This window comes from Microtus pennsylvanicus, chromosome 7 (assembly GCF_037038515.1).
Source record: "Microtus pennsylvanicus isolate mMicPen1 chromosome 7, mMicPen1.hap1, whole genome shotgun sequence".
Lineage (NCBI taxonomy): Eukaryota > Metazoa > Chordata > Mammalia > Rodentia > Cricetidae > Microtus > Microtus pennsylvanicus.
In genome coordinates this window covers 106,430,104-106,440,959 of record NC_134585.1, presented here as the reverse complement: position 1 = coordinate 106,440,959, position 10,856 = coordinate 106,430,104, and the positions used below count along the sequence as shown (strand labels likewise).

At 42.8% G+C, this 10,856-nt stretch overlaps 1 protein-coding gene across 1 annotated transcript; it reads left to right on the top strand.

Moving 5' to 3' along the window:
• Nucleotides 1-219: 219 nt before the first annotated feature.
• Taf13 (TATA-box binding protein associated factor 13) lies at nt 220-10,551 on the top strand. The gene is made up of 4 exons (XM_075981594.1): nt 220-311; nt 1,640-1,718; nt 8,741-8,838; nt 9,500-10,551. The coding sequence occupies exons 1-4, from the start codon at nt 285-287 to the stop codon at nt 9,668-9,670; spliced, it is 375 nt and encodes a 124-aa protein (XP_075837709.1). The 5' UTR covers nt 220-284; the 3' UTR covers nt 9,671-10,551.
• Nucleotides 10,552-10,856: the final 305 nt, after the last annotated feature.

Here is a 10,856-nt window from a genome sequence, read left to right as displayed (position 1 = left end):
TCCTCTATATTTATTGAGACGCGGGCTCACGTAGCCTAGGCTGGCCTCACCCTCCCGCGCGCAGGCCCGCATTCCACGCCCGGCTTCTGACTGTTTAATTCCTTCTTCTGGAGTCCACGCCTACGAGCGCGTCACCGCTTTTTAGCCAATCTGGAGGACGGGCGGAGGAGAACGAGGCGCGTTCGTGCTGACGCAGCGACCTCCTGGCCGGAAGTGACGCAAGGATCTTATAAAAACCGCTAGCGCCCCGCGGGTGGCACTCAGAAGGCTGGCGGGCTGCTAGGATGGCAGATGAGGAGGAAGACCCCACCGTGAGTGAGCGCTTCTGTCACAGCCTGTGTCCTCACTCCCTCGGTCTCCCTGGCGGAGGCCGTGTGAACCTCGCGTTCCGCAGGGAATCCATCCTAGAGAGTGGGGCCCCGCAGTGTTTGCCTCAGATTTACCTTAGTCGTGGGACCGGCAGGACGGGAAGGAGGAGTGGGAAGGGGGCTTCCCTTTGATCTGGGTCTGCCAGACACTTCGAAGACACCAGGAGGGCTATGGGAGATCAGACCTAATACTGCGGGACCAGGAGCCCAGCTGCTAACAAAACTAGTGAGAAACGGAGAAACGATGTAAAGCCAGGAAGCTTTAAGTCTAAACTCATTTTTCTCTGAGAAAGTTATTTAACTTCAGACATCGGTTTTCTCGTCATGAGATAGGATCAGGCCCACTTAAGGAAAGATTTTAGTCCTGTATTGGTAGGTCCTTAGTAAATTTTGATTCCGATGACCGCAGAGAGTAGACTTCAGATCAGTAGCAGGTCTTTAACTGCAGTGTTGCCTAGCAGTCTGACAACTTAGTTGGCTGAGAACAAAACCCAGAACCCAAGTCATTAGAACTTTTACACACATAAGGTGTAGTGTTGTTAAGGGCCATAATAGAAGCCTTTCTATGTGACTTGAGAATTGGACTAGGTCTTAAGGACCCTTTGATGCTAAGTTTCATGATTCTGTGCTGTTTGGTTCAGCTTATTACTATTGAATATGAAAAAGGGATACTCACTGGGCGTAGGCAAGTGAATCTCTGAGTTCCAGGCAGACAGGGATACATAGACCTTATCTCAAAAAAAGAAAAGAAAAAAAAAAACCTAGAGAGATATCTTAGTGGTTAAGAACACTTCCTGTCACACCTGGCAATCTACAGTCACCTATAACTACATCTCCAGTGGACTGGACATCCTATTTTGGCCTCTGGTCACCATTAGGCACATGGTCAATGTAGGCACCCACCATACACATAAATGGCATCTTTCCAAAAACAAAAGACGGCCGGGCGATGGTGGCACACACCTTTAATCCCAGCACTCGGGAGGCAGAGGTAGGCGGATCTCTGTGAGTTCGAGACCAGCCTGGTCTACAGAGCTAGTTCCAGGACAGGCTCCAAAACCACAGAGAAACCCTGTCTCGAAAAACCAAAACAAACAAACAAAAGACGAAATAAAAATGGTGCTGGGGGTGCAGCTCAGTGCTTGAGTATCTGTTTAGACTTGAGCCCTTAGGTTCAATTCATAGCCCACACCAAAGGAGAGAAAGGAAACTCAGTGGGCTATCAATTGCAGGACAGTCATTTGATGTGTCTATGTATTTTTAACTTCTAGTTTGAAGAGGAAAATGAAGAAATTGGAGGAGGAGCAGAAGGTGGACAGGGGAGAAGAAAGAGACTTTTCTCCAAAGAATGTAAGTTGTACTTTGCAGTACTTTATCATAGATGGTGAAAGCTTTTGAACATGTCCTTTTAAAGTAGATGTATTTTTCTGCATATTCTGCCTAAAGGGACAGTCTTCTCAGACTTGCCTATAAAGTTGCCTGTTTTTATTGTTGTTTTGCTTGTTTTTTCTAAAGATAGTCTGTACACCCTTGGCTGCTCTGCTCACCGTGTAGCCCAAGCTAGTTTTGGATTGGTACCATCCTCCTGCCTTAGGCTCTCAAGTACTGGGCTTACAGGTGTGTACCCCTGTGCTAAGCATAACTGTTTTATGGAATCGTATGTACTAATTTTTCTCCATGTATGGCATATAAGATGATGAATGTGGTCATGATCACCTTTTGGGGGGCAGGGTTTTATTTTTGTTTTGTTATTTCTTTTGTTTTCTTGAGACAGGGTTTTTCTGTGTGCACCACCCCCCCGCCCTGGAACTCGCTCTGTAGACCAGGCTGCCCTCAAACTCAGATCTGTCTGCCTCCTGGGTGCTGAGATTAAAGATGTGGGCCACCACCACCCAGCTGAAGTAGGGTGTTTTGTTTTGTTTTGTTTTTTTCTGAGACAGGATTTCCCAGTAGCTATGGAGCCCATCCTGGAACTTGCTCTATGGACCAAGCTGGCCTTGAACTCACAGAGATCCACCTGCCTCTGCTTCCCAAGTGCTGGGTGGGATTAAAGTTGTGCCCCACCACTGCCCAGCATTGAGGTAGGGTTTTATGTATTCCAATATGGGTCTAAACTTGGTATATAGTTGTATGATTTTGAACTTTCTTTTCTTTTCTTTTTGGTTTTTCGAGACAGGGGTTCTCTGTGGCTTTGGAGCCTGTCCTGGAACTAGCTCTGTAGACCAGGCTGGTCTCGAACTCACAGAGATCTGCCTGCCTCTGCCGAACTTTCTTTTCTTTTCTTTTCTTTTCTTTTTTCTTTTTCTTTTTTTTTTTTTTGAGACAGGGTTTCTCTGTATCTTTAGATCTTGTTCTAGAACTAGCTATTGTAGACCAGGATGGCCTCAAACTCACAGAGATCCGCCTGTCTCTCCCTCCCAAGTGCTTGGATTAAAGGTGTGCACCACTACTGCCCCATTAAAGATTTATTTATTTATGTTGTATACAGTGTTTCTGTCTGCGTGCATGCCTGCAGGCCAGAACAAGGCACCAGATCTTATTATCGATAGCTATGAACCACCACGTGGTTGCCGGGAATTGATCTCAGGACCTCTGGAAGAACAGCCATTGCTCTTAACCTCTGAGCCATCTCTCCAGTCTGACTTTGAACTTCTGATCTTCCTGCTTTACTTCCCTGGTGCTAGACTCAGAGACTTGTGTCATGATTCCCAGTTCATGCCTTGCTGAGGATTGTGTTAGGTTGGCACTCTGCTGCTAACTGAGGGACAGCTTGAACACCACCACCAGCCTTTGCCTGTTTTGGTTTGTTTTTTGGTGCTGTGTTTCCCTTCTTTTGTGTTTAGCAGGGTCTCGTGTATCCCAGACAGGCTGTGTATTACTGGCTGAGGATGACCATTAAAAGTTGTATTCCTCTTATATCCACTTTTCAAGTGATGTACGTTGAGGCCTTAGGCTAAGGCAGTGAACAGGCAGAAGGTGGTGAAGTGTGCAGTACTAACAGTGACTGGAGATTGTAATGTACTAGCCTTCTGTCTTACTCCTTCAGCAGACAAGGTAGGCCCTTTGGGGCAGCAGCAAGGTTAGCTGTTTCTCCTTGTTGTGGCCCATACTGACTTCTGAAAGGCACCAAGAGAATGTACTCTCCATCTCCGTGCCGAGAAGTTCAGCAACATAGATTTGTGCCTGAATGCAGTAGTAGTATCTAAAAATTCTTGAAACTGCAAGATCAGCCTTCGACTGTCTAAATCCTTTTCCAGGCACACGTGGTGCTCATAACCATACTCCAGCTCTTGGGAGAGGTAGGGACTGGAGGATTTGGAGTTCAGTGTCATCCTCAGCTAAATAGTGCGTTTGAAGCCAGCTTGTGCTACGTGAGATCCTGTCTCAAAACAACAAAATCCTTTCCAGTATCTTCATTTTTTGTTTAAGCCTGACCACTTCCCATTCTATCTCCTGATGCTAAGTGCATGATTTGTATGTGGTTTTACTTTATGTCATGAGGAGATATGAAAAGGGCACTTAAGCAGAGGCAGGCGGATCTCTGTGAATTTGAGGCCAGCCTGGACAAGTTCCAGGACAGGTTCCAAGGTATAAGAGAGAAACCCTGTCTCGAAAAACCAACAAAAAGGGATCCTTACAACAAAAGCACTCTAGCCTAGCACTCTAGAACTGGTAAAGTGTTTCTTGTTCAAACCTTTAGTTCAACTTCAGTTGCTTTAACTTTGTGATGATAAAAATTTGGAATCTTCACAACCACTCTCACTGAACTAGTAGAATCTTCGTGTCTCTTCTTGTATCTATTTTTGCTGTTTTTCAGTCGGGCTCTTGCTCTATAGTCCAGGTTGGCCTTAAACTTTTGTTCATCTTCTTCAATGATTCTCTCCTTCTACCATGTGTTTCCCAGTGACAGGGCTCAGGCCCGTAGGCTTGGCAACAGGTGCCCTACCTACCTTGCCATCTATGTAAATGAAGATGACCTTGAACTTCTGATTCTGCCTCCACTTCCCAAGAACTAAGATTCCAGGGCTGTGCTGCCGCTACCAGTTATTTATTACTCAGTGCTGGGAATCAAACTCAGAGCCTTGAGCATGCTGGCAGGACCCCTCCTGACAGAGCCACATCCCCAGCTCTAAAGATTTCCTTTTGGTGTGGTAACAGAGTTTCAAAGCATCCACTGTCGTTTTTCTATGCCTTTACTTTTGACCAAATACAGCCAACTTCTGAACATGTGCTGTTCACACACATGTTATATAATGTCAGTTTTCTCTTCCTGACGAAGTAGGTGAATTACACCCATCAAAATGTTTGTGACGTGTCTTCCTCAAATATTTAAGGAAAAAATATCTTACAGTGGGAAATTATAACAGGCATCACTTTAGCTAATGGTCAAAGTTAGCATCATGAGTGATGTATTGGCCTGTACCCCTGACGTGAAATTCTTTCTAATAGTGTAAAAGCATTCCAGAGAAAAGAGAGAGATCAGTCTACAGGAGCTGACTAGGATTCTCTGTAAGTGTCGAGGTCTTGGAAGAGCTAAAGGTCTGTCACCAGTTGTCTGGAGAAAGCTACAGAGGTGTGACAAGTTAATAGGCTGGGGTCTGGAGTCACAGCCTGGGGCGTGTAGCTCAGTGGTAAGGGCTTCTGCCCAACACGTGTGAGGCTCTGGTGCAGGGTGGGGTAGACACAGGGAACTGAACAGAAAATGGACCTCAGAAAAATAGGTACAATCTCAACAAGGTACTTGTACTAATGTTGATTTCTTAGTATGAATATTTGTTGTAGAAGCTAGGTATTGGGCATATAGAAATGCTCCTACTTTTATAACTCATCTGTAAACTTAAAATTGTCTCTTAAAAGGCAAGTTTTAAAAATAGAATTCAAAAAGAAAGTGAAAATATTTGTATTCTCCTGTATTTGTTCTTCCTTCTGTGTTGGGACCTAAAGTCTCTTGGCATTTTGAACACAAGGGATCACTGTACTCCAGCTTGGCTTTCAAGTCACCCCTTTCTTTTCTTACCTTTGGTTGCCTCCACCACTTTTTGCTTCTAAATAGGAATTATTCTAAGGCTGAATGTATGACACATATCTATAATCCCAATCCTCTGGAGAATTATGAATTTGTGCTACATGGAGAAACACTGCCTCAGCCCCTCCTAAGCAGTTAATGAAATATCGTTAACAGTAATAAAATGAATAAAAACAATGTAAAAGGAATTACAAATGTGCCTATTTCTTTTTTTTTTAGAAGTATGCTCTAAGCTCCTTTTAAAAATATCTATATATAGTTGGTCATGGTAGTGATTGATTGCCTTTAATCCCACCACTAGGGAAGGTTATCCAGGTCTACTAAGTGAGTTCCAAGTCAGCCAGAGCTGCATAATGAGACTCTGTTCTTTATTTTATTTTATTATTATTATTCTTTTTGTCTATGTAGCAGTTCTGACTGTCTTGGAACTCTATTTGTGGACCAGGCTGGCCTCGAATTCGTAGAAATCCACCTGCTTCTTCTGCCTCCCAGGTACTGATGTTAAAGGTGTGCACTACCATAGCTGACTGAATCTGTCTTTTTTAAAGTTTTTATATTATTATTATGTTCATTGGTGTATGTATGAGTGTGCGTGTCCCATGATGCATAGGAAAGCTGTGGATACCTTTGTGAAGTTCATTCTCTCCTTCCACTTTTACATGGTGAATTTAGATCACCAGGATTGCACAGGAAGCATCTTTAGCTACAGAACCATCTTTCTGGCTCTTCATCTTCCTCTTTTTTAAAAAAAAAATTATTTACTTATTATGTACATGGTGTTCTGCCTGCATGTATGCCTGCAGGACAGAAGAGGGCACCAGATCTCATTACAGATGGTTGTGAGCCATTATGAGGTTACTGGGAATTGAACTTGCGTCCTCTGGAAGAGCAGCCAGTGCTCTCAACCGCTGAGTCATCTCTCCAGCCCAACTTTCTCATTCCAAAAAAAAAAAAAAAAAAGACTTGCCTGAAGTAAATTGGGAATGTTCTAAGAGAACAACCTGGTCAGATTTGTATATGTATACTTATGGTCACCACTGGGATCAAGATAAAAGTAACCCTGGCACTTAGGAAGTCGAAGCGGGAGGACAGAGAGTTCTGGGCCAGACTGGCCTACATAGTGAGATTCTGTCACAGACTGGAAGCTAAGTGTGGTGGTGCACACCTGTAATCTCAGCACTTGGGAGGTAGAAACAGAAGGATCAAGAATGTAAGGCCAGCCTTGGCTACATAGGGCACAAAGACCTTGTCCGTGTCTATCCAAAGATAGAAGACATTCCAGAATTGACAGCATTTGCATACCCCTTTGATTTAGTTATGTATTTTATGTATATTAGTGCTTTGTCTGTATACATATCTGTACACCAGAAGAGAGCATTGGATTGTGAACTGCTATATGGGTGCTGGGAATTGAACTCAGGACCTCTGGAAGAGCACCCAGTGCTCTTAACTGCTGAGCCATCTCTCCAGCCCCACATACTCCTTTGAAAACCTGACCAAAATTACAGTTCTTCCCAGAAAATGCATATGTACAGGAATGCGTGAAGCCTGTCTGTGAAGGAATTAGAATATATTGACCATAGGTTAAGCGTCCTTAGGAGTCCTGTCTTCTTTAAGCTACAAAGAAGAGCATTATTACTGTGTTCAGATCAGCTGGGGTCACATTTAAGGTTCACTTTTGAACGAGCTGTGTGACCTTAGGTTGAGTCACTTCACTTGGTGCCCTAGTTTTCTCACCCATAGAATGGGGGTGTCAATAGTGTTTAAATTAGAGGCCTGCATAAGAATTGAATTATATATAAAAAGCCTTGAAATAGTATCTGGCCTATAGGAAATACTAAACAAATTTGTAGCTATTTGCAGTTAATTTTATTACTCTGAATTAGACTTTTCTTCTCTTGTATATTCTGTTCTTTCAGATGAAACCTTCAGCCTGCTTCTTTTTTCTTTGGCTTTTTTGAGACAGAGTTTCTCTGTGTAGTCCTGGTTGTCCTAGGACTCTTTGTAGACCAGGCCGGCCTCTAACTTAGAGATCCTCCTGCCTCTATCTCCCGAATGCTGGGATTAAAGGCGTGTGCTATCCCAACACATGCCTGGCTTCAGCCTCTTTCTTTTTTTTTTTTTAAAAGAAGCTATTATTATTATTACAAATTTTCACCTCCTCCCATTTCCTTCCCCCTCCCCTTATTCCCCCCTCCCCCTCCCTCTCCAGTCTAAAGAGCAGTCAGGGTTCCCTGCCCTGTGGGAAGTCCAAGGTCCTCCCCCCTCCATCCAGGTCTAGGAAGGTGAGGATCCAGACAGACTAGGTTCCCACAAAGCCAGTACATGGAGCAGAATCAAAACCCTGTGCCATTGTCCTTGGCTTCTCAGTCAGCTCTCCACGTCAGCCACATTCAGAGTCCGGTTTGATCACATGCTCCATCAGTCCCAGTCCAGCTGGCCTTGGTGAGCTCCCATTAGATCGGCCCCACCGTCACAGTGGGTGGGCGCACCCCTCGTGGCCCTGACTTCCTTGCTCATGTTCTCCCTTCTTCTGCTCCTCATTTGGACCTTGGGAGCTCAGTCCAGTGCTCCAATGTGGGTCTCTGTCTCTATCTCCATCCATCGCCAGATGAAGGTTCTATGGTGATACTTTAGCCTCTTTCTTATAAGAAGGTAGTTGGAGCACTTTATCTCACATCCTTTATGGTAATGTTGAAGACCTCTGCCTTCTCTTTTCCAATGCCCACACTTCTACATCACTCTCAGGAAAGGCTAATCTTTCAGACCAAGTGTGATGACGCTCGCCTTTAATCCTAGCATTTAGGAGGCAGAGGCAGGTGGATCTCTGTTAGTCTGAGGCCAGCCTGGTCTATGGAGTGAGTTCTAGGACAGGCAGAGCATAAAAAGAAAAAGAGAAAAAAAAGAAAAGGAAAGAAAGGAAGGCTACGCTGTCGCTAGCTTTGTCTGTACTATATTTAAAGGTGTTCTTGTGATAGCTGTGAGTGGTGGTAGAGACTAGGCAAATAACAACATTAGGGTTTAGTAGCTTAGGAAGAAGGCAGGTTTCTGGAGGTAAATAGTAAGTCTGCTCATAACACTGCTCAGACCTTTTATACCAAAATCCATACTTGGAGACACAATTGTAGTATTTTGTTTGTTTGAAACAAACTTAGTATGTAGATCATCCTGGACCTGAACTCAGATTCACTTGTCTCTGATTCCTGACTACTGGGATTAGAAAGCCATGTACTACCTCGCCCAGTTATAATTATGTTTATAGTTTGATTTAATTCTAGTTGTTAGGGAAAAGTACTGGTGAAATCAGTCAGTCTCTGAGTAAACCAAAACTCTTGTTCTTTCGCAGTACGGTGTATGATGTATGGGTTTGGGGATGACCAGAATCCTTACACCGAGTCGGTGGATATTCTTGAAGACCTTGTCATCGAGTTCATTACTGAAATGGTAAGACAGTTGTGTAACTATTCTTTTTTTTTTTTTAAGATTTATTTATTTCAGTCCGGTGCTCCAATGTGGGTCTCTGTCTCCTTTCATCACCTGATGAAGGTTAATATTCAGGAGGATGTGTATATGTTTGTCTTTGGATTCACCTTCTTATTTAGCTTCTCTAGGATCGCGAATTATAGGCTCAATGTCCTTTATTTATGGCTAGAAACCAAATATGAGTGAGTACATCCTATGTTCCTCTTTTTGGGTCTGGCTTACCTCACTCAGGATAGTGTTTTCTATTTCCATCCATTTGTACATCACCTTGTCCAGCTCACTTGGTAGTTGTAATGTCCTTATTGTAATATATATATGTGTAATAGAAAAGAGACAAGGAGGGCTGGAGAGATGGCACAGCCATTAAGAGCACTTAACTGCTCTTCCAGAGGTCCAGCAACTACATGGTGGCTCACAACCCTTTGTATAGGATCAGACTCCTGGTGTGTATCAAGATGGAGCATGAATACATGAATACATTAAATAAAGAAAAGGGACATACAGATGGTTCACAAATAAATAGCTGTAATTAGAAAATTCTCACCCTCGCCAGCATGTTTAATAGCAAATCAAAACACGAAAGTATTTGACTTCTAAAACTGAGCGTATTTCCTTGTCATAGACTCACAAGGCAATGTCAATCGGGAGACAGGGTCGAGTGCAAGTTGAAGATATTGTCTTCCTGATTCGAAAGGACCCAAGGAAGTTTGCCAGAGTTAAAGACTTACTTACTATGAATGAAGAATTGAAGCGGGCTAGAAAAGCTTTTGACGAAGCCAACTATGGATCTTGACACCGTTTGTAATATCTGAAATTTTGATATTTGGAAACCATACATTCTAACTTGTCTACAGTAATGCGATGGCTAGGCATGCAATGAAGAGGCCTTCAGTTCTCGCTCTGTAACTTGAGCCTTTCATCGCCTGCCTTTATATCTGAACCCTTCACCGGGATTCAGTGACTTCTGAAAGTGTGGCCAGTTGTGCAGCTCCATCTGAAAAGGCAGTGTTTCGTAGACTTGTGTATGCCAAGCTCTATGCCATGGCTGCATAACATGTAATCTAAATGTCCATTTGACTTTATGAAAGTTGAGACTCGTGCTTTACGTATTTCAAGTTTTTATGACAGTGGCGGGAGAAATTCTTAGAGAATGAACTGGTTTGTGTTTCTTTTAAGGAACTAAGTTCTTGTAAGAATGCTTATTTGTTTTAATATTCTTTTCTAAAGAACTCTTTTTTTTTTTTTAATGAAACTATTTGTTAAGTGTTAGTGGACCTCATCTTCCTTGGTAACAGTAGAGTTTCTAAACAAGTGCTTTCAGCAGCAGGGATGGCACAGCTTATAAACCTGAGTCAGGACGGATGTTTTGGGTGGTGTTCTATTGACATAAATGTAAGTAATTTCATTGTAAAAATGTATAGTTGATTTAACCAGTATGTGACTGTGCAAGCATTTTCATAGTTAAGGATATGCAGGCTTTGTGTGTATTTAGCGTATCGCATTAAATTATTTTATTTAGCTTATAATAAGGATTAAAATTACATTTAAAGTGGTTACTGAATGTTACTCTGTGAAATTTACTGGTGCTTCTTAACATCGCTAAATCAGTACTTGGGGAAATGCTATCTGTTTAATCTGTTGATACAAGGAATAAAGGATGAAGAATTAAACACATTAATAGTTGAGTTTGTGATTTATTTATCTATTTATTTATATATTTTTATTTTTTTGAGACAGGGTTTCTCTGTGTAGTATGTCCTGGAACTTGCTTTGTAGACCAGACTGGCCTTGAACTCTCAGAGATCCGCCTGCCTCTGCTTCCTGAGTGCTGGGATTAAAGGCGTGCATTACCAGGCGTGGCTGAGTTTGTGATTTTATCCCCCTCCCATGATACTGCGTCCATTACTGTATGGTAGTCCTAGCTGTTTTATCTTGTCATAAAGCCTTTTCTATCTTATTGTTATAGTATACCTCCGTTG